This window comes from Salmo salar, chromosome ssa19 (genome assembly GCF_905237065.1).
Source record: "Salmo salar chromosome ssa19, Ssal_v3.1, whole genome shotgun sequence".
In the NCBI taxonomy this organism is placed as follows: domain Eukaryota; kingdom Metazoa; phylum Chordata; class Actinopteri; order Salmoniformes; family Salmonidae; genus Salmo; species Salmo salar.
The window spans coordinates 83,012,206-83,036,342 of record NC_059460.1 but is presented as its reverse complement, the minus strand read 5'-3'; the positions used below and the strand labels follow the sequence as shown (position 1 = coordinate 83,036,342).

Below are 24,137 nucleotides of genomic sequence, written 5' to 3'. Positions count from 1 at the left end.
GGATGCTGGTCCATGTTGACTCATTTACATTTACATTTAAGTCATTTCGCAGACGCTCTTATCCAGAGCGACTTACAAATTGGTGCATTCACCTTATAATATCCAGTGGAACAACCACTTTACAATAGTGCATCTAAATCTTTTAAGGGGGGGGGTTAGAAGGATTACTTTATCCTATCCTAGGTATTCCTTAAAGAGGAAGACTCCAATGCTTCCCACAGTTGTGTCATGTTGGCTGGATGTCCTTTGGGTGGTGGACCATTCTTGATACACACAGGAAACTGTTGAGCGTGAAAAACCCAGCATCGTTGCACCTACCACCATACCCGGTTCAAAGGCACTTAAATCCTTTGTCTTGCTCATTCACTCTCTGAATGGCACACATACACAATCCATGTCTCAATTGTCACAAAGCCTAAATAAATATATTTCACCTGTCTTCTCCCCTTCAGTTTACACTGATTTGTATTGGATTTAGCAAGTGATATCAATGAAGGATCATAGCTGTCACCTGGATTCACCTGGTCAGTCAATGTCATGGAAAGAGCAGGTGTTCCTAATGTTTGTACACTCAGTGTATAATCCACATAGTTCACATTTCCTGCTGGAGTAAACTGGCTCAAATTAAGATCCTACATCTGTTGTATTAACACCAGGTATACCCCTTAACCCTCCTCTCCTCTTCCTACTCTCCTCAGGTATGGTCGTGTCAACACCTGCCAGCGTCTACTGGAGACAATCACAGACTCCCGTCTGCTGAACGAGGGGGACGAGAGAGGACTGACTCCCCTACACCTGGCCTCTGGAGGGGGACACACCAAAGTGGTGGAGATGCTGCTTCGCAAAGGAGCTCTCTTTCACTGGTGCTGACACTAATATCATCTGTACTTTACTAGGTCTACTGTTCATTAGTTATGAAGACAAGTTGCATTTTACATTTACATTACATTTTAGTCATTTAGCAGACGCTCTTATCCAGAGCGACTTACAGTAGTGAATACATACATTTCATGCATTTTTTTTAGATATATATATATATATATATATATTTTTTTTTGTACTGGCCCCCCGTGGGAATCGAACCCACAACCCTGGCGTTGCACACACCATGCTGGCGTTGCACACACCATGCTGGCGTTGCAAACACCATGCTGGCGTTGCAAACACCATGCTGGCGTTGCACACACCATGCTGGCGTTGCAAACACCATGCTGGCGTTGCAAACACCATGCTGGCGTTGCACACACCATGCTGGCGTTGCAAACACCATGCTGGCGTTGCACACACCATGCTGGCGTTGCAAACACCATGCTGGCGTTGCAAACACCATGCTGGCGTTGCAAACACCATGCTGGCGTTGCACACACCATGCTGGCGTTGCAAACACCATGCTGGCGTTGCAAACACCATGCTGGCGTTGCACACACCATGCTGGCGTTGCAAACACCATGCTGGCGTTGCAAACACCATGCTGGCGTTGCAAACACCATGCTGGCGTTGCACACACCATGCTGGCGTTGCAAACACCATGCTGGCGTTGCACACACCATGCTGGCGTTGCACACACCATGCTGGCGTTGCAAACACCATGCTGGCGTTGCACACACCATGCTGGCGTTGCAAACACCATGCTGGCGTTGCACACACCATGCTGGCGTTGCACACACCATGCTGGCGTTGCACACACCATGCTGGCGTTGCAAACACCATGCTGGCGTTGCAAACACCATGCTGGCGTTGCAAACACCATGCTGGCGTTGCACACACCATGCTGGCGTTGCACACACCATGCTGGCGTTGCAAACACCATGCTGGCGTTGCAAACACCATGCTGGCGTTGCACACACCATGCTGGCGTTGCAAACACCATGCTGGCGTTGCACACACCATGCTGGCGTTGCACACACCATGCTGGCGTTGCACACACCATGCTGGCGTTGCAAACACCATGCTGGCGTTGCACACACCATGCTGGCGTTGCAAACACCATGCTGGCGTTGCACACACCATGCTGGCGTTGCAAACACCATGCTGGCGTTGCACACACCATGCTGGCGTTGCAAACACCATGCTGGCGTTGCACACACCATGCTGGCGTTGCAAACACCATGCTGGCGTTGCACACACCATGCTGGCGTTGCAAACACCATGCTGGCGTTGCACACACCATGCTGGCGTTGCACACACCATGCTGGCGTTGCACACACCATGCTGGCGTTGCAAACACCATGCTGGCGTTGCACACACCATGCTGGCGTTGCAAACACCATGCTGGCGTTGCACACACCATGCTGGCGTTGCACACACCATGCTGGCGTTGCAAACACCATGCTGGCGTTGCACACACCATGCTGGCGTTGCACACACCATGCTGGCGTTGCACACACCATGCTGGCGTTGCAAACACCATGCTGGCGTTGCACACACCATGCTGGCGTTGCAAACACCATGCTGGCGTTGCACACACCATGCTGGCGTTGCACACACCATGCTGGCGTTGCACACACCATGCTGGCGTTGCAAACACCATGCTGGCGTTGCACACACCATGCTGGCGTTGCACACACCATGCTAGTTATGAAGACAGTTGCTCTGTTTTATGGCACTGTACATTACTAGGCCCTGTTGCTGATGCTGGCGCTGCTTCTGCCCATCCTGGTGGAGATGGCAGCTTCTCCCAGGGTCATGTTGGTGGTGGTCTTGTCTACTGTTCATTAGTTATGAAGACAGTTACTCTGTTTTTTTTTTGGCACTGATTATGCCTCTAAAGGTTTGCAACAGATCATCACGTCAATCTGTAAATATTGGCTTAGGAGTAGGGTCATCAACGTTTCTGTAAAATTTCCCAAAAGTTCCTGCTGTACCAGAAATCCCAGCTGGAATATTACCAGAATCAGGAGGGAATAAGCAGGACATCTGAGTATTCTTCAACCAGGATTTTTGGGAGACCTGTGAATTTTGAGAGATTTAGCACACCATAGAAATATGAAGGAGTAGAAATGGCGTCCCCCATTCAAGTCAAAGATGGCATAATGGGTAGACTGGCGGACATTGCAATTACCAATGACTCCAAGTATGGCTGACTGCATACTTGGAGAGTGTCTGAAAGTGGGCGTTGCAAAAGAAGTGGGTGGATCACCAGTGATTGGTGGAACATCAGTGGGTGGATCAACAGTGATTGGTGTAAAATCAGTGCTCCATTCTTGGTTAGACCGGCCATAGCCAGGTGCACTGCAGGTCAGCTTAATAGCAGGTTAAGAGAACTAATGTAGAAGGTTAGAATAATTAACGTCAAAGGTTAGGATATTTAACATAGAATGTTAGGATAATTAACGTAGAAGGTTAGGATATTTAACGTAGCAGGTTAGGATAATTAACGTAGAAGGTTAGGGTAATTAACATAAGAAGGTTAGGATAATTAACGTAGAAGGTTAGGATAATTAACGTAGAAGGTTAGGGTAATTAACGTAGAAGGTTAGGATAATTAACGTAGAAGGTTAGGATAATTAACGTAGAAGGTTAGGATAATTAACGTAAGAAGGTTAGGATAATTAACATAAGAAGGTTAGGATAATTAACATAAGAAGGTTAGGATAATTAGCGTAGTAGTTTAGGATAATTAACGTAGAACGTTAGGATAATTAACGTAGAAGGTTAGGATAATTAACATAGAAGGTTAGGACACTTAATGTAGAAGGTTAGGGTAATTAACGTAGAAGGTTAGGATAATTAACATAGACGGTTAGGGTAATTAACGTAGAAGGTTAGGGTAATTAACGTAGAAGGTTAGGATAATTAACGTAGAAGGTTAGGATAATTAACGTAGAAGGTTAGGATAATTAACGTAGAAGGTTAGGGTAATTAACGTAGAAGGTTAGGATAGAAGGTTAGGGTAATTAACGTAGAATGTTAGGATAATTAACGTAGAAGGTTAGGGTAATGAGGGTAAAGTTAGAGAAAGAGATAGGCTTAGCTAATATTCTGCTGTTGTCAACATTCGACTCGTTGTGCAGCCCAATCAGCCTCGCAAAACGGCAGCAAATCTGTCCAATTAGCTGATCCGCTTTCCATACACAAACTGTTCTGTTGACACGCCCACTTCCAGACACGCTCCATGTATGCAGTTACCCATACTTGCACAGAGAAGCAAAGCAGGAAGTAAAAGCAGGAAGTGTACCCATCAATCCGTGACTTGTTGAATCAACTCACATAACAACAAATACATTCCATTGCATGTAACCAAGTCAGTTAATTAACATCATTTGAACAAGAAACCTACATTACAATGGAAATGACTGCATCACAATACAGGATTAGAGGCTCCAAGCTCATTCTATTCATTCTATTTCTACAGTTACAACCCTACATAGGAGGAGGTCATAGTGTGATATTGTGACAAAGTCCTGCTGTATTTGTCCCTAGTGCTGTCTGTCTGTCTGTCTGTCTGTCTGTCTGTCTGTCTGTCTGTCTGTCTGTCTGTCTGTCTGTCTGTCTGTCTGTCTGTCTGTCTGTCTGTCTGTCTGTCTGTCTGTCTGTCTGTCTGTCTGTCTGTCTGTCTGTCTGTCTGTCTGTCTGTTCCTCAGTACTGTCTGTCTGTCTGTCTATTCCTCAGTGTTGTCTGTCTTTCTGTCTCTCTCGTCCTTAGTGATTACAAAGGGAGGACCTGTTTACACCATGCAGCAGCAGAGGGGTACACCCAGACCATGAAGATCGTCCTGGCCACCAACATCAAACTACTGGACAAGCTGGATGAGGAAGGGGTTCAGACAACCTTTATGCTTCATTCAGACAACGTTTATGCTTCAGGACAAATTAATTTTGCATACATAATTCAGTTTTTAGCCACCGTGTATACAAAATAAAACTAAACACAAAACAATCATGATATTGTAGCCTAGCCAGACATTCTAACAGCAATAAGCACCCTCTTTGGAAACCAAATTATTCATTTTTGAAGGTTTTTATTCTTCAGAAACTGAATGACTGAATGGATAAACGTACCTGGTGATGTGTTGGTTCGGTGATGATTTGAATTCACAAATCGTGTTGTTGTCGTTGTTGTTGTTGTTGTGATCAGAGCACTGCGCTGCACTTGGCAGCCCGGGATGGCCATGTAGCAGCGGTGAGACTGTTGCTCCAGAGAGGGGCCGAGATCAGCCTCAACAAGAACCACGCCTCCTTCTTCCACGAAGCACTGCAACATGGGAGGAAGGACGTGATTAACGCCATCATCGACAGTGACAGGTCAGTCCAGAAAACTAATACTTTATTGATCCAGTCGACGGAAATTCTTCTGCTTTGTACCCGACCCCTTTAAAAAGACAGCGGTTGGGGCAGCCACGGTGCAGTGAGCAGTGTTAGGGGACCAATGGGTTAGTCCAGTGGGCTTAGGGTTGCAAAATTCTGGTGATTTACCCAGAATTCCTAGGTTTTTCTAAAAAGATCAAATCCTAGATGGAAGTGTCCTGGAAGTAATAGGGATTAAGAAGGAAATCTATAGTCTTCCAAACGGGATTTCTGGAAAACCTGCAGGTTTTGGGAATGTGACTGGAATTTTACAATCCTAGTCTAGTGGTCCTTAACCTTTCTCTGCCATGGGTTTCTCCTGGTCCAATCATAAGGAGACGATCACAGACCTGGGCCCTTCCAGATAAAGACATGTTTATGTGTATGTGTTTGTTGTTTGTGTTTTACAGATGTACTCACATCCTGAGTATGTTCAAACGTGATGCTGGCCATCGTTGTCCAGTGTTGGACCTGGTTGACTTGCTGCCAGAGTCTTGCAAGGTTTGCTCCAACTCTCATTTTTGAGAAATGAGAGCAACATGTAGCCTACTGTATTTGACAAAATAACATTTGATTTGATTTAAATGGGTGTCCTGAGAACAAATATATTATATCCCCCATGTCATTGCTGAAAACTAGAAGTTCAAGTTCTCAGTCAACTTACTTGATAAAATAAGGGTTCATGATAATATGACTGTTGCAAATACATAAACTTGGAGGAAAATCCCAAGTGACCATTAAGTTTAACCAGGAGGTTAACCAGGTGAATTCACCTCATCTCCTTGTACCTGTTAAGTACCTTCTGGATCGCTGCATTAGAGAATCAGACGACGATACCAGAAGTCCTGACTACCATGTGAGTATATTATACCATATACACTTAATACTAGGGATGCAAAATGACAGTTCACTTTTACAAAACATTTCCTGGTTTTCCAGAAATCTTGGTTGGAGGATTCCCTATTTCCCTGCGTATTCCCTCTAGATTCCGGGGAATCTTCCAGAATTTCATGGAAAACCTGAACGATTTTGGGAAAGATACTGGAATTTCGCAACCCAACTGTACGATTTCAGTTTAAAAAATGTATTAAAAAAAAATCGGGAACATTTCTTACAATTTCAAATGTTGTTTTCCTTCTTTTGTGTAGATCGACTACAACTTCCAGTGGCTTCAAGCTCCAATAGCGCTGACGAAGCATGCAAAGGTAGACAAAGGCCTCAAGATCCAACCTCTGGCCACTCTGAATGTAAGAACAATACAAGTACATTAGACACATTTTTTTTTACCTCAGTTTCTATTGTAGATTTACTGTGAAAGCAAGCCTGTACTGTTCAGAACAGTGAGCTCCTGTGGCAGCGAGAGTTGTAACGAGAACAGCCTGGTGAAGGTCTATTGAGTCATAAACGTTGGTGTACAAAAGATTCATTAACTGTTGGAAGCATCAAAATCACCAGTGTGCTAGAGTTCAATTTTTTTTTATTAAGAGAGAGATTATTATCCGATACAATGATCCAAATACTCACCAACCTTTTATTCTCTCTCTCAGGCTATGGTGAAATATAACCGCATAGAGCTCCTCTCACACCCCGTCTGCAAGAAATACCTGGAAATGAAGTGGTCAGTATTTAGAGTAATCTAGGACCTTATTCCCTATAGCAGGGGTTGGAACCTAAATGATTTCCCAATCGTTTCATTTTTAACAGAACCATCATTTGAAACCAACAGGTTAAGTTCCTTTCCACTGTTCCGGCCAGCAAAATAAAGTTCTGAAACGGTTCAGGAACCCCCCCCCCCCCCCAAAAAAAGTACAGGGTTTATATCAGTCCTTTTTAACCTGTAAAATCATGTTGTTTTTTAAAATTTAGCTCATTAAACTACTTCACCAATCAGTGCGGATTGAGCAGGCAAGCTAGTTGTTTACATGCGTGATGGACAGACAAGTGTAGCCTATGGCGCAAGATGAGAGCGAGTGTGGATTGAGGAGGAGGCTTGAAGCACTGGGTATCTTCTTATGACATCATCTGAATTAGGTCCACAGAATATTATAGCTACAGAGGAGCGGCTTCTATGGAGGAACTTTGAATGTCCTTTGAGCTCGCTAGCTAACAAACTTGTGTGTGCAGAGCGGCACCAGAATTAAAAACACGTCTTACCTTTTAGTAGTTAATAAACTAGGCCTATAGTATCCTTAATTAGGATTGAAAATGCTACAGTAGCCTACGCTTTGGAGGGGGAAGGGCTACAGCAGTGTACGCTTCGGAGGGGGAGGGGCTACAGCAGTGTACGCTTCGGAGGGGGAGGGGCTACAGCAGTGTACGCTTCGGAGGGGGAGGGGCTACAGCAGTCTACGCTTCAGAGGGGAGGGGCTACAGCAGTCTATACTTCGGAGGGGGGAGGGGCTACAGTAGTCTATGCTTCGGGGGGAGGGGCTACAGCAGTCTACGCTTCAGAGGGGGGAGGGGCTACAGTAGTCTACGCTTCAGAGGGGAGATGGGCTTCAGAGGGGGAGGGGCTCACACACTGGCTTTGCATAAGAGCTTTTTTGTGTGAGTAGAAAAAAATTGCCTGGAACATTTTACTTTATTTGTATATAACTTTTATTTAAACAAATTCATATTTACAATGACGGCCTCCAAGAGGCAAAAGGCCTCCTGTGGGACCAAGGCTGGGATTAAAATGCATCACGGCAAGAGAGACACCACAGCGCTACATAAAGAGAGACCTAAGACCACAACACAGCTTGGCAGCGACACATGACAACACAGCATGGTAGCAACACAACATGATAACAACACGGTAGCAACACAACAAGGTAGGAGCACAAACACAGTACAAGCATTAAATAATGTTATTGACCAGTTCAAATGCCTTTAAAAATAACATTTCTGTTCAAGAACAGTATGGATCACTTTCGTTCCAGGTTCCGTTTCTGTTCCTTGAATTTTGTTCCAGTTTTCGGTTCTGTTCCCTGAACCGGTTCCAACCCCTGCTAAACAGTACACTGATTTCGACCAGGGCCCATTAGGCTTTTATGATTCTTCTATTTCCTATCTCCAGGATGGCTTATGGGAGCGCTGCCCACCTTCTGAACCTGTTTGTATACCTGCTGGGTCTGCTTCCTCTCACCCACCTCATAGTGAGCCTGAGACCCAGCCTGGACTACACCGGCCCTGACAACACCACAGCTGTCACCATGGTGCCCATTTCCTTCAGAGAGGTACTGTACACTAATACTCGCTGCATGGATGTCAAATGCCAGGTGCTGTGGGCTCGGCTGTAATTGTGTGTGTGTGTGTGTGTGTGTGTGTGTGTGTGTGTGTGTGTGTGTGTGTGTGTGTGTGTGTGTGTGTGTGTGTGTGTGTGTGTGTGTGTGTGTGTGTGTGTGTGTGTGTGTGTGTGTGTGTTAGGAGGAATTGTAATGAAAGGAGCAGATGCTTTGTGTGTATTAACAAACATAAAGAAAGCGAGTGCATAGTGGGGAGGAGACCTTGCCATAATGGATTAGCTAGTATCAATTTACTAGTGGGAATAAAAAATGACATGATTCTCACTACGTGCCTTTGACCTGTTCTGGTCTAGTGGTCAAACAGTTGAATGGAAGTGATTTTTATTATGCATTCGCTAGTATACGCTATATAAAACACAACACACTGCTATAGACAGAGTTTCTCAAACTTGGTCCTGGGGACCCAAAGGGTCGCACATTTCGAGGTTTTCCCTAGCACAGCACATCTGATTCAATATAGCCTAATCACCTCACCATAAAGACGAGGGGGCATTAAAACAACGAAATGTGCACCCCTTGAGGTAACCAGGACCAAGTTTGGGAAATGCTGCTATAGAAAGACAGGTTCTCATTAGTCAAGGTCGCAGGTTATTGAGTCGATTCATATAGTACATTACAACCGTCTCTAAAGTAGTGCACTGTATAGGGAATAGGGCGCCATTTAGGATGCAAATCAGGGTGATGTCATCACACATCACTCATTCCCCAGAAGGAGGAGGGTACAGTCATGTGACCTTGTTGACCAGATCATTGGCTGGGTCTGAAATGACACCCTGTTCAATATATGGTGCACTACTCTGGTCAGGGCCCGCAGGTCTCTGATTAGGGCCCGCAGGTCTCCGGTCAGGGCCCGTATGTCTCCGGTCAGGGCCCGCAGGTCTCTGGTCAGGGCCCGTATGTCTCTGGTCAGGGCCCGCAGGTCTCTGATTAGGGCCCGTACATCTCTGGTCAGGGCCCGCAGGTCTCTGGTCAGGGCCCGTACATCTCTGGTCAGGGCCCGCAGGTCTCTGGTCAGGGCCCGCAGGTCTCCGGTCAGGGCCCGCAGGTCTCCGGTCAGGGCCCGTACGTCTCCGGTCAGGGCCCGCAGGTCTCCGGTCAGGGCCCGCAGGTCTCCGGTCAGGGCCCGCAGGTCTCTGATTGAATGTATTGCACCATAAAGGGAATAGGGTACCATTAAGGACACAGCAGGTTTGCCTTTAGACACGTTTTGTAAATTTTCCACGTAAAGTATTTGTGATTATTTTATATCATTATTTTATGTATCTGACTGCCGCAGCAGCAGAAAGCTAGAGTTAGTTCATACACATCGTTGCTGAAGCGTATTACACACACGCAGCAATGTACTGTTGTCTGCAGTAGTTTGTACATCGTACATCTAATTGCTACTAACCATCTTTTTGCATCTCTATGTATCTTTGAAACGGAAAACGGTTACATTTGGGGCCTTCTTCCCTTGATTTCCTGTATAAAGTACAACCAGGGACCAAACACCAGCCTGCTCTTGCTACAGTCTCTTTTTCCACTTTGTATAACTAACTTTACATGCCGATAGGCCGAACTCTTATCAACTCTTTTGAAGCAGCTCCTTCTCCCACCAAATAAAACTGTGGCATCAAGCTCCATTTAAGGGCATATCGTGGCCAGAGTTTACCCCAAGAGGGCCGCACATGCTCAGTTGTGACCCATCTCCACTGCTGTGGTAGTCAGCTATATAAAACAATCACAAATGTTTTAGGTGGAAAAGTACTGTACACATATCCTGACTCAAAACCGGTAGTGCTTTTTACAACAAAAAAAAAATGCTAATTTGGCCGTACGCTTTCGATAAAACAATGAATCTGTCCACAGTTTGCGGATTTGTGAATCAGGCATTCACTGACAACGGAGCAGAGCGGGGTCTACATCCAGAATCGTGTCACATGACCCGTTTTCTTTTCAGCTGTCTCAGTTCTGCAATCCAGTGAGCGAGAGGGGGAGAGGGCAAACTCCACTGAACTAGTTTCAATATATGGAATAACTTGGAAGTTTATGGATTTTGGGTAAACTTCTCCTTTAAATCTGACGACCTTTGACTTTTCTCCCCACAGCAAGGCTCCTTCCTGTTCAGCTGCATGGTGATGGTGCTGGTGATGAACATTTATTCCATGGGGAAGGAAGTGATGCAGATGTACCACCAGGTAGACCTTCAGTGACGTCTCCAGGCAGACATACAGACCGTCGCTCACGATGGATCAAGGGGATCTCATATTTAAACATGTTATCACAGTAAAAATGGGACAAAATATGAACTTTACAACTTTAACGATACAGGTGACTGGTGCCAGTTACTGGTGACTGGTGCCAGTTACTGGTGACTGGTGACTGGTGCCAGTTACTGGTGACTGGTGCCAGTTACTGGTGACTGGTGCCAGTTACTGGTGACTGGTGCCAGTTACTGGTGACAGGTGACTGGTGCCAGTTACTGGTGACTGGTGACTGGTGCCAGTTACTGGTGACTGGTGACTGGTGCCAGTTACTGGTGACTGGTGCCAGTTACTGGTGACTGGTGCCAGTTACTGGTGACAGGTGACTGGTGCCAGTTACTGGTGACTGGTGACTGGTGCCAGTTACTGGTGACTGGTGCCAGTTACTGGTGACTGGTGCCAGTTACTGGTGACTGGTGCCAGTTACAGGTGACTGGTGCCAGTTACAGGTGACTGGTGCCAGTTACAGGTGACTGGTGCCAGTTACTGGTGACTGGTGACTGGTGCCAGTTACTGGTGACAGGTGACTGGTGACTGGTGCCAGTTACTGGTGACAGGTGACTGGTGCCAGTTACTGGTGACTGGTGACTGGTGCCAGTTACTGGTGACTGGTGACTGGTGCCAGTTACTGGTGACTGGTGACTGGTGCCAGTTACTGGTGACTGGTGCCAGTTACTGGTGACTGGTGACTGGTGCCAGTTACTGGTGACTGGTGACTGGTGCCAGTTACTGGTGACTGGTGCCAGTTACTGGTGACTGGTGCCAGTTACAGGTGACTGGTGCCAGTTACAGGTGACTGGTGCCAGTTACTGGTGACTGGTGACTGGTGCCAGTTACTGGTGACAGGTGACTGGTGACTGGTGCCAGTTACTGGTGACAGGTGACTGGTGCCAGTTACTGGTGACTGGTGACTGGTGCCAGTTACTGGTGACTCTGGTGACTGGTGCCAGTTACTGGTGACTGCGTACAGGTGACTGGTGCCATAGGTGACTGGTGCCAGTTACTGGTGACTGGTGACTGGTGCCAGTTACTGGTGACAGGTGACTGGTGACTGGTGACTGGTGCCAGTTACTGCCTGTAACTTGCTAGTTGCTGTTTATTGGTGGTGTCAAAAGCGTTATAGTGCTTTAATACAGAAACCGCTGGTTAAACAGTGAAATATTGTCAGTTCTTCCATGTGTGATCAATTGAGCCAATACAAAAGCAAAAATATTTTCAGTAGGCTTCAAAATGTGAATACTCATTTAACTCAAGTAAAGTTTGTTAGTCTTGCAATATAGTCAATTGGAGGCTCATTATAAAAATGAGAGTTTCAGACGTGTACCTGATATTCTCTTGTCTTCTCTCTATAGCGTTTGAATTACTTCAAGGATCCCTTTAACTATCAGGACTGGATCGTGGCCATCTTCTCTCTTCTCTTTGTCATCCCCATGTACTTCAATGTTGAGGGGTCTTGGTACTGGCAGGCTGGGGCGATGGCAGTTTTTCAATCCTGGATTAGCTTCCTCCTCTATCTGCAAAGGTTTTTACTAACTGTCCAAAACAATGTAGCTGACATTCCTCGGTGTAGACTGACAATAAAAAAAATATTTGACATAGGTTTTTTGACTATTGTAAGTAGTGCACATATCAAATGTTATTAAAATCCTTCCTGTGTTTACTCTTGCCAGGTTTGAGCACTTTGGGATTTACGTGGTGATGTTTAACGAGATTGCCAAGACATTGTGGAAAATCCTACTGCTATTCTTCTTTCTGATGCTGGCTTTTGCCTTGGTCTTCCATGCCCTCATGCTCAATCAGGTGAGAAGAGACATCACAAACAGTGATCCCATTTTAAATGACACAATGTTTTTTTTTTAAAAGGTCAACTGCCCTTGGAAAACCAACTTCTCCTTTTGAAAGCAACCTATGTGGCATGGATATGAGTCAGAAACATTATTCTAGTGTTCAAAATTGACTACAGAGTATAATAGGATATGTTTGGTCATGAAGTCAGTCTCGTCCAAAACTGGAGGATTACTTATATGGTCACTTTTGCCAATGATGACCAATTGCCCGGAGAGAATAACACGTTGACAAGTCTGCATAGGTGTGCAACACACGCACATCTCTCTTTCGGCAAATAGGAGTGAAAATGGGCTTCCATAAACTTGGTGACAACTTCCAATGCATTTCAACAATGTTGCTAAATGGCCAGGAATGGATTACATCCGACACGGTCACTTCCGCTGCCTGTCAACAGTCAAACCACACTGGTGTTGGTGAGTATGTTAGCTAGGTACATAGCTGGTACTAGCTAGCTAGCTAGTAGCTACTTTTGGTTACACAACATTATTTGATAATGCTAACGAGGCAGGCTAGCTTTGATACCACAGATGAAAGGAGAATGATACTGTAACTAGCTAAATACATCTGTAGCTAGCTAAATACAAGCTAACATGTGATGTGATTTAGCATGTCAGAGGAAGATGTGTATAGCTCATGTTAGCTGTAGCCCATTGGCATGTAGGGTCAATACAGATCAAGCACTTGGATACTATATAGACTGCAAGAGAATTGTAGGATGTAGCCAGCTTGCATTCAATCATTTTTCAACTTGAACTGGCTAGCTAATGTTAGCTAGCTGGCTAACATTAGCTAGCTCGTCAACTCATTTCAACTCAGAAAAAGACATGATAACTTACCCAAATTTGCAAGTTAGCTTGTTAGCTAGCTTGTTAGAATTCAGGGCTCCATCTGCCCAAAACATCATGCCTGTCAGCAAACATTCAGAAACGTACACAGCTGGTTGAATAGTAATGGCGTTAGCGTCGCCAGTCTGAATTCATTCTGTAGTTACTGTCCCTCCATTAGCATATAAATTACATATACTAGAGAAAGTAATTTTTCTGGTTATATGTTTATTGAGTGATGATATTTTATTTCATTCACAGTCTACGTACAGAACCTGGTGGGGACCCCTCTACCATATCAGGAGCTGCCCCAACAGGCTGAGGCAGTAACCAGACGCCAGCTTCAGAGTAATGGAGGACACACTTTTGATCTTGTCAATGGTCAAAATACCACTTAAAGCGAGACCGATTCAAGACCAAGACCAGAGCGAATCGAGTTAGTGTCGAGACCAATACCGGAGAGGGGGGTGAGACTGAGTCAAGACCAAGAGGGTGACGAGAGGTCCAAGTCAAGACCGAGTCCAGAAAAATGTGAATCCAATTCAAGACCATTACTGTAATTTTGTAAAATCGGCACCATAATAAATGTTCATAATGTCCCATATTTCTGTGTCCCATATTTCTGTGTCCAGTATTTCTGTGTCCATATAACATTTGGATACTTTGGATACTTTAGACATTCGGAATGGTGAACAAAATGCATGCTGGGAAAGAGCCACTCTACAAGTTGTTACTAATCCAAACACAGTGGGGAACGAGGAGGACCTTCTACACTTTCAGAGAAAGGCTAATGATTTATAAAATAATACAATAATAATATTATTATTTTCAATTATGTTCTGACAGGAAGAATTATTTTAGCAGGTGACCTAAATCATACATTCGATAAGATTGACAGACATAGTAATAAAAAAAGGCAAATTTAGGGGTCCTCCAACGAGGATGAAAAATGTAATCTCTACAAATAATTGACAGGACACCTGGAGATGACTTTTCCCAACTACAAAACACCACTCCTTTTTCTCTCAAAGAATAAAAGCTTTTCAAGAATGTATTATATTTTTATTTTCATAATATAGTGATATTGGATTATTCTCCGGTATCATGTTTAATTACACCAGTAGAAAATAAACTTAGCGATAGAATTTGGAGAACGAACAGAGCGCATCTTCTAGACCCAAAATGTATTAAATGCGTAAACGAAAAAAATATAAACATTTACCATTAACATGGGAAAAAATTAAATAATGGCAATAAGAAAAAGAATAACTCACGGTCTACAGCAATCCGTTAAGAGCACTACAACAATAGAACACCTTAACAATAGAACACTATAACAATAGAACACTATAACAATAGACCACTATACAATAGAACATTGCAACAATAGAACAATAGAACACTGTAACAATAGAACACCATAACACTATAACAATAGAACACTGTAACAATATGGAAGATAATGAAATATATTCTACAACAACCAATATCACTCCCTTAAAACACAACCTTATGGAACAATCCTTGGATAGCTTTTCAGAATTCACTGATAAATTGGTCCGCCTGGAAAACTAAAGGCATAGAAACCGTAAATGACTTGGTAACAGGAAATGCATTTATTTCCATGACAAAATTAACAGTAATTTCAGACTGACAAGTGTAGATAGTTTCAAATACAATTTAATAGTTACATATCACAGAATTTAAATGTGGAATATGTTGGACATCATAGCAACCTTGAGGAATTCATATGATAGGGAAGATATACAAAATCTTGCAGAGAGCATACCCAGCTAGCAATGAGGAATCGGCCCAGAAGCGACTCCAATGATAATTTGAAAACAGTTGCTTGAAAGTCATGAGCTCTGCTTTGTTTTTTTTGCGCGGGCTGTACTGTACACACTTCATCAGTCTCTCATTCACAATTTGACAGAATTTCACGGCAGTATTCCATTTGTGTGTCCGTAATGCACCCTAAAAGAATCCATGCCTTTTGTGGGCAGTGGCTGTTGTGCCCTTGATCCCGGAGTGCTGCGTTATCATAGGATAGGCAGCTGCAGCTATCACCAAGCTATGCTAGCTAGCTGCTGTCAGCTTGGCTAAACACAAGATCAGTACAAGCTTTAGACTACACACAGAACTGACCATCTTGAGATGGCAGGTCAGTCAGGTGGGGAGAAGTCCTCAACTTCAAAACTTCATTCTCTCCATAGAAAAGCTAGTTTAGTTTACCTCGCTTTACTCACTACTGCCCTTCGTTGTGATTGAATGGCAAAGACACACCCAAGAAATCCCCAAATCAAACCACACCCCCAAGACGACTCTTGTTTGCCTTGAGTCGTAGCCGCTAGCATTTCTTAATGAGCACTGATGAAAAACAAGGCCAAATCAGGAAGTGCAGATGCCCTTTAAGGCCTAATGACACCTTCATAAACCCTTCATAAGGCCTACATAGTTAATTTGTAAATAAATCAAATCAATGAAGATATCTGAGATGGAACTAAGATCTGCTTATGTTTTAAGTCCTCTGCCATGTTCCATGTCATCCCATTTATTTTTCTCTCTTTTGTTGTTTCAGAAAGAGTTTGAGCGACTGGACTTGTCTGGGGTCCAGATCTTTGTGATGATGGTTGGAGAACTGAATTACCAAAGCAACATTCTGGACATATACCTAGACAACAAACTTCCATTTCCCTTACTCACTTTCTATATGTTTGTGATGTTTGTCATCCTCATGCCGATCCTACTGATGAACATGATGGTAAGCCTCTCCATGATCTAAAGCGTGTCAAACTTTCACTGGAGGGATGAATCTCTGAGGGTTTTCACTCCTCCCTTGTACATGATTGGAACTTCCCTCACCTGGTTATCTAGGTCTTAATTAGACACAAATTGAAAGACAATAATAAAAACCAGCACACACACAGCCCCTCCATAGAATGACCTTGACACCCCTGGTCCATCTCAACTGTCCAAAATGGCTTCCTCTCCTTCCTCTCCTTTCCTTAGATCTGTGTTGATGAATGGAAGGAGATGAGGCAAGAAAGCTACTTCAGATTATTGAAATGCAGCCCCACATTTCACAGGAAAGATGGTTCTTATTTGAGTGTGTTTGTCACGCCCTGATCTGTTTCACCTGTCCTTGTGATTGTCTCCACCCCCCTCCAGGTGTTGCCTATCTTCCCCATTATCCCCTGTGTATTTATACCTGTGTTCTCTGTTTGTCTGTTGCAAGTTCGTTTTGTTCTTCAAACCTACCAGCTGTCTTGCCTATTGTTCCTGTTTTTCCCGGTTTTGACCTTTCCTGAGCCTGCCTGTACCTTTGCACAACTACTCTGGATTATCGACCCCGGCCTGCCTTGACCTGTCGTTTGTCTGCCCCTGTTGCTGTAATAAACATTGTGTCACGCCCTGATCTGTTCCACCTGTCCTTGTGATTGTCTCCACCCCCTCCAGGTGTCGCTGATTATCCCCAGTGTATTTCTCCCTGTGCTTCCTGTCTCTCTGTACCAGTGTATTTATCCCTGTGTTTCCTGTCTCTCTGCACCAGTGTATTTCTCCCTGTGTTTCCTGTCTCTCTGTGCCAGTGTATTTATCCCTGTGTTTCCTGTCTCTCTGTACCAGTGTATTTATCCCTGTGTTTCCTGTCTCTCTGTGCCAGTGTATTTATCCCTGTGTTTCCTGTCTCTCTGCACCAGTGTATTTCTCCCTGTGTTTCCTGTCTCTCTGTACCAGTGTATTTATCCCTGTGTTTCCTGTCTCTCTGTGCCAGTGTATTTATCCCTGTGTTTCCTGTCTCTCTGTGCCAGTGTATTTATCCCTGTGTTTCCTGTCTCTCTGTGCCAGTGTATTTATACCTTGTTTCCTGTCTCTCTGTGCCAGTGTATTTATCCCTGTGTTTCCTGTCTCTCTGTGCCAGTGTATTTATCCCTGTGTTTCCTGTCTCTCTGTGCCAGTGTATTTATCCCTGTGTTTCCTGTCTCTCTGTACCAGTGTATTTATCCCTGTGTTTCCTGTCTCTCTGTACCAGTGTATTTATCCCTGTGTTTCCTGTCTCTCTGTGCCAGTGTATTTATCCCTGTGTTTCCTGTCTCTCTGTGCCAGTGTATTTATCCCTGTGTTTCCTGTCTCTCTGTACCAGTGTATTTATCCCTGTGTTTCCTGTCTCTCTGTACCAGTGTATTTATCCCTGTGTTTCCTGTCTCTCTATGCCAGTTCATCTTGTATGTTTCCAAGTCAACCAGCGTTTTTTCCCGTTCTCCTGCTTTTTGCATTTCTCCTTTTTCTAGTCCTGCCAGTTTTGACGCTTGCCTGTTTCTGGACATTGTACTTCATTGCAATTGGATCTTACCTTCAAACCTGATAGTGTTTTAGGCAGGATTATTGGGATGTGTCTTGTCCTGGAGGAAAAACTGGCTATATTGTAAAAATGTAAACAATTTTTTTTTAAAAATAGCTGTTTGGTATTAATTTAAGGTTAAGGTTAGGCATTAGGGTTTGCAGTGTGGTTAAAGTTAAGGTTTGTATGACTTTGTGGCTGTGCCAGCTACTGACCACTCTGCAGAGCTGCCTCCAGAACAACATTCATGACTAAAAACGCTAACCTACGTGTTGTAGATCGGTTTGGCGGTCGGCGACATCGCTGAGGTAAAGAGAACCGCAGCTCTGAAGAGAATAGCCATGCAGGTGTGTTGCTGTCACTCAGTCCTTTTTTTTTTCGATTTCATTACAGACACAATACATAACATCTAATGGATTCTTGTTCAGTGTGTTGCATCTTTCCTCAAAGTCCTCAATTTACAAAATTCCTTTAGATGTTCTTCACTGAAGTGTACTGTAAAGTTGTTCTGATGGGGTCAATATCACTTCCTCATCATACTGTACCTAATCGTAGACCAACAACTATTCCCGAAACCTTTCTTAAAGTCCTCAATATAACAAAATGCCATACTTGCTGATTTTGTTGACTGAAGGCATTGATTTATTTCCATTTGTCAGATCGAGCTCCACACCAATCTGGAGGAAAAAATGCCATACTGGTTGTTGAAGAGAGTGGACCAGTCATTCTTCACCATCTACCCCAACCGCAAGTGCTCCAAGGTGGGTATGGCTCCTCGTCAGGGTTGCAAAATGTCGGTAACTTACCTATAATTCCCAGGTTTTCCAAAAATACCAGTTAAGAAATTCCATGAATCAGGAGTGAATAAGCAGAAAATACAGAATCCTTCAACCAGAATTTTGGTCAAATTACTGTAATTTTGCAACCCCTGTACCTGGTGCTTACCACTGATGTGTTGGTAAGAAACGTTGGTAGAAATAAAAGCTGATTACCGTTTGAGGTGAATAAAGCAATGCTCCCTGTGTTTTCAATGCAGTCTTCACCTTCTACCATCCTACTGGGTAAATTAAAACAGTCTTCACCTTCTACCATCCTACTGGGGAAATTAAAACAGTCTTCACCTTCTACCATCCTACTGGGGAAATTAAAACAGTCTTCACCTTCTACCATCCTACTGGGGAAATTAAAACAGTCTTCACCTTCTACCATCCTACTGGGGAAATTAAAACAGTCTTCAGGACTTACTGTGCTCACTCTCTATGCTAAATTATAACAGAGCTTTGTGGAAAGCCAGGGTTTGGAGAAATCAATGGTTCCTTGTTCTTTTTTTCCAAAAGGCCTCAATACTTTATTTCTGGAGTCAAGGAGAAGAAAACGAAGCGCGTACTCGTCTAATGACCAACTCATCAAATTCAACCCCTGTCGAGGCTGAACTACGCAAACAGAAGTACAGGTAAGTCGCACACTCACTCACACACACACACACAATCAGGGATCTGGAGTGTTTAAATGGTGCGTGAGCTGCCTCTAGTGGTCTTATGTAAAAACCAGTGCCACTCTTCTAGGTCGACTAGAGACACAGTACAGGGAGATTTTACCAAATGTTGCTTTTTATATTCTAGCCGTTTTTTAAAAGCAACTCAAATTGTAAGAAAGTGCTCAACAGCAACATACTAAGTGCATGTATGCTCTAAACACTGAGAGTAAGCAGAGCAACAAGGAAAGCCTCCCTGCTGTAACTAAGCAGAGCAACAAGGAAAGCCTCCCTGCTGTAACTAAGCAGAGCAACAAGGAAAGCCTCCCTGCTGTAACTAAGCAGAGCAACAAGGAAAGCCTCCCTACTGTAACTAAGCAGAGCAACAGGGAAAGCCTCCCTACTGTAACTAAGCAGAGCAACAAGGAAAGCCTCCCTACTGTAACTAAGCAGAGCAACAAGGAAAGCCTCCCTACTGTAACTAAGCAGAGCAACAAGGAAAGCCTCCCTGCTGTAACTAAGCAGAGCAACAAGGAAAGCCTCCCTGCTGTAACTAAGCAGAGCAACAAGGAAAGCCTCCCTACTGTAACTAAGCAGAGCAACAGGGAAAGCCTCCCTGCTGTAACTAAGCAGAGCAACAAGGAAAGCCTCCCTACTGTAACTAAGCAACAAGGAAAGCCTCCCTACTGTAACTAAGCAACAGGGAAAGCCTCCCTACTGTAACTAAGCAGAGCAACAGGGAAAGCCTCCCTGCTGTAACTAAGCAGAGCAACAAGGAAAGCCTCCCTACTGTAACTAAGCAGAGCAACAGGGAAAGCCTCCCTACTGTAACTAAGCAGAGCAACAGGGAAAGCCTCCCTGCTGTAACTAAGCAGAGCAACAGGGAAAGCCTCCCTGCTGTAACTAAGCAGAGCAACAGGGAAAGCCTCCCTGCTGTAACTAAGCAGAGCAACAGGGAAAGCCTCCCTGCTGTAACTAAGCAGAGCAACAAGGAAAGCCTCCCTGCTGTAACTAAGCAGAGCAACAAGGAAAGCCTCCCTACTGTAACTAAGCAACAGGGAAAGCCTCCCTACTGTAACTAAGCAGAGCAACAAGGAAAGCCTCCCTGCTGTAACTAAGCAGAGCAACAGGGAAAGCCTCCCTGCTGTAACTAAGCAGAGCAACAAGGAAAGCCTCCCTACTGTAACTAAGCAACAGGGAAAGCCTCCCTACTGTAACTAAGCAGAGCAACAAGGAAAGCCTCCCTACTGTAACTAAGCAGAGCAACAGGGAAAGCCTCCCTACTGTAACTAAGCAGAGCAACAGGGAAAGCCTCCCTGCTGTAACTAAGCAGAGCAACAGGGAAAGCCTCCCTACTGTAACTAAGCAGAGCAACAGGGAACGCCTCCCTACTGTAACTAAGCAGAGCAACAAGGAAAGCCTCCCTGCTGTAACTAAGCAGAGCAACAGGGAAAGCCTCCCTACTGTAACTAAGCAGAGCAACAAGGAAAGCCTCCCTGCTGTAACTAAGCAACAGGGAAAGCCTCCCTACTGTAACTAAGCAGAGCAACAAGGAAAGCCTCCCTACTGTAACTAAGCAACAAGGAAAGCCTCCCTACTGTAACTAAGCAACAGGGAAAGCCTCCCTACTGTAACTAAGCAGAGCAACAGGGAAAGCCTCCCTGCTGTAACTAAGCAGAGCAACAAGGAAAGCCTCCCTACTGTAACTAAGCAGAGCAACAGGGAAAGCCTCCCTACTGTAACTAAGCAGAGCAACAGGGAAAGCCTCCCTGCTGTAACTAAGCAGAGCAACAGGGAAAGCCTCCCTACTGTAACTAAGCAGAGCAACAGGGAAAGCCTCCCTGCTGTAACTAAGCAGAGCAACAGGGAAAGCCTCCCTGCTGTAACTAAGCAGAGCAACAAGGAAAGCCTCCCTGCTGTAACTAAGCAGAGCAACAAGGAAAGCCTCCCTACTGTAACTAAGCAACAGGGAAAGCCTCCCTACTGTAACTAACAGAGCAACAAGGAAAGCCTCCCTGCTGTAACTAAGCAGAGCAACAGGGAAAGCCTCCCTGCTGTAACTAAGCAGAGCAACAAGGAAAGCCTCCCTACTGTAACTAAGCAACAGGGAAAGCCTCCCTACTGTAACTAAGCAGAGCAACAAGGAAAGCCTCCCTACTGTAACTAAGCAGAGCAACAGGGAAAGCCTCCCTACTGTAACTAAGCAGAGCAACAGGGAAAGCCTCCCTGCTGTAACTAAGCAGAGCAACAGGGAAAGCCTCCCTACTGTAACTAAGCAGAGCAACAGGGAACGCCTCCCTACTGTAACTAAGCAGAGCAACAAGGAAAGCCTCCCTGCTGTAACTAAGCAGAGCAACAGGGAAAGCCTCCCTACTGTAACTAAGCAGAGCAACAAGGAAAGCCTCCCTGCTGTAACTAAGCAACAGGGAAAGCCTCCCTACTGTAACTAAGCAGAGCAACAAGGAAAGCCTCCCTACTGTAACTAAGCAGAGCAACAGGGAAAGCCTCCCTACTGTAACTAAGCAGAGCAACAGGGAAAGCCTCCCTACTGTAACTAAGCAACAGGGAAAGCCTCCCTACTGTAACTAAGCAGAGCAACAGGGAAAGCCTCCCTACTGTAACTAAGCAGAGCAACAAGGAAAGCCTCCCTGCTGTAACTAAGCAGAGCAACAAGGAAAGCCTCCCTGCTGTAACTAAGCAGAGCAACAGGGAAAGCCTCCCTACTGTAACTAGGCAGAGCAACAAGGAAAGCCTCCCTACTGTAACTAAGCAGAGCAACAGGGAAAGCCTCCCTACTGTAACTAAGCAGAGCAACAGGGAAAGCCTCCCTACTGTAACTAAGCAGAGCAACAAGGAAAGCCTCCCTGCTGTAACTAAGCAGAGCAACAAGGAAAGCCTCCCTACTGTAACTAAGCAACAGGGAAAGACTCCCTGCTGTAACTAAGCAGAGCAACAGGGAAAGCCTCCCTACTGTAACTAAGCAGAGCAACAAGGAAAGCCTCCCTACTGTAACTAAGCAACAGGGAAAGCCTCCCTACTGTAACTAAGCAGAGCAACAAGGAAAGCCTCCCTACTGTAACTAAGCAGAGCAACAGGGAAAGCCTCCCTACTGTAACTAAGCAGAGCAACAAGGAAAGCCTCCCTACTGTAACTAAGCAACAGGGAAAGCCTCCCTACTGTAACTAAGCAGAGCAACAAGGAAAGCCTCCCTACTGTAACTAAGCAGAGCAACAGGGAAAGCCTCCCTACTGTAACTAAGCAGAGCAACAAGGAAAGCCTCCCTACTGTAACTAAGCAACAGGGAAAGCCTCCCTACTGTAACTAAGCAGAGCAACAAGGAAAGCCTCCCTGCTGTAACTAAGCAGAGCAACAAGGAAAGCCTCCCTACTGTAACTAAGCAACAGGGAAAGCCTCCCTACTGTAACTAAGCAGAGCAACAAGGAAAGCCTCCCTGCTGTAACTAAGCAGAGCAACAGGGAAAGCCTCCCTGCTGTAACTAAGCAGAGCAACAAGGAAAGCCTCCCTGCTGTAACTAAGCAGAGCAACAGGGAAAGCCTCCCTACTGTAACTAAGCAGAGCAACAGGGAAAGCCTCCCTGCTGTAACTAAGCAGAGCAACAAGGAAAGCCTCCCTGCTGTAACTAAGCAGAGCAACAGGGAAAGCCTCCCTACTGTAACTAAGCAGAGCAACAAGGAAAGCCTCCCTACTGTAACTAAGCAGAGCAACAAGGAAAGCCTCCCTACTGTAACTAAGCAACAGGGAAAGCCTCCCTACTGTAACTAAGCAGAGCAACAAGGAAAGCCTCCCTACTGTAACTAAGCAGAGCAACAAGGAAAGCCTCCCTACTGTAACTAAGCAGAGCAACAGGGAAAGCCTCCCTACTGTAACTAAGCAGAGCAACAAGGAAAGTCTCCCTACTGTAACTAAGCAACAGGGAAAGCCTCCCTACTGTAACTAAGCAGAGCAACAAGGAAAGCCTCCCTACTGTAACTAAGCAACAGGGAAAGCCTCCCTACTGTAACTAAGCAACAGGGAAAGCCTCCCTACTGTAACTAAGCAGAGCAACAAGGAAAGCCTCCCTACTGTAACTAAGCAACAGGGAAAGCCTCCCTACTGTAACTAAGCAGAGCAACAAGGAAAGCCTCCCTACTGTAACTAAGCAGAGCAACAGGGAAAGCCTCCCTACTGTAACTAAGCAGAGCAACAGGGAAAGCCTCCCTACTGTAACTAAGCAGAGCAACAGGGAAAGCCTCCCTGCTGTAACTAAGCAGAGCAACAAGGAAAGCCTCCCTACTGTAACTAAGCAACAGGGAAAGCCTCCCTACTGTAACTAAGCAGAGCAACAGGGAAAGCCTCCCTACTGTAACTAAGCAGAGCAACAAGGAAAGTCTCCCTACTGTAACTAAGCAGAGCAACAAGGAAAGCCTCCCTACTGTAACTAAGCAACAGGGAAAGCCTCCCTACTGTAACTAAGCAGAGCAACAGGGAAAGCCTCCCTACTGTAACTAAGCAGAGCAACAAGGAAAGTCTCCCTACTGTAACTAAGCAACAGGGAAAGCCTCCCTGCTGTAACTAAGCAGAGCAACAGGGAAAGCCTCCCTGCTGTAACTAAGCGACAGGGAAAGCCTCCCTACTGTAACTAAGCGGAAACCTTGAGAAACCAGTCAGACTGATAAAACCAAACATGTTTCTATATGTTCCAGACTGAAGGAGATATCCAGTGTGTATATTTCTATATAATCCCATACAGACTGAAGGAGATATACAGTGTGTATATTTCTATATAATCCCATACAGACTGAAGGAGGTATCCAGTGTGTATATCTCTATATAATC

At 44.9% G+C, this 24,137-nt stretch overlaps 1 protein-coding gene across 1 annotated transcript in view; it reads left to right on the top strand.

Annotated features, from left to right (window-relative positions):
- The window catches only part of LOC106579725 (transient receptor potential cation channel subfamily A member 1), a 92,546-nt gene that overhangs the window by 65,873 nt on the left and 2,536 nt on the right, over positions 1-24,137 (top strand). Inside the window, exons 12-26 of the mRNA XM_045702843.1 lie at positions 699-863; positions 4,646-4,760; positions 5,078-5,244; positions 5,697-5,787; positions 6,083-6,142; positions 6,435-6,533; positions 6,834-6,904; positions 8,345-8,504; positions 10,661-10,750; positions 12,169-12,338; positions 12,487-12,616; positions 16,067-16,249; positions 18,106-18,174; positions 18,487-18,588; positions 19,165-19,280. Coding sequence (XP_045558799.1) covers positions 699-863; positions 4,646-4,760; positions 5,078-5,244; positions 5,697-5,787; positions 6,083-6,142; positions 6,435-6,533; positions 6,834-6,904; positions 8,345-8,504; positions 10,661-10,750; positions 12,169-12,338; positions 12,487-12,616; positions 16,067-16,249; positions 18,106-18,174; positions 18,487-18,588; positions 19,165-19,280 — 1,788 coding nt within the window. The remainder of the gene's footprint in view (positions 1-698; positions 864-4,645; positions 4,761-5,077; positions 5,245-5,696; positions 5,788-6,082; positions 6,143-6,434; positions 6,534-6,833; positions 6,905-8,344; positions 8,505-10,660; positions 10,751-12,168; positions 12,339-12,486; positions 12,617-16,066; positions 16,250-18,105; positions 18,175-18,486; positions 18,589-19,164; positions 19,281-24,137) is intronic.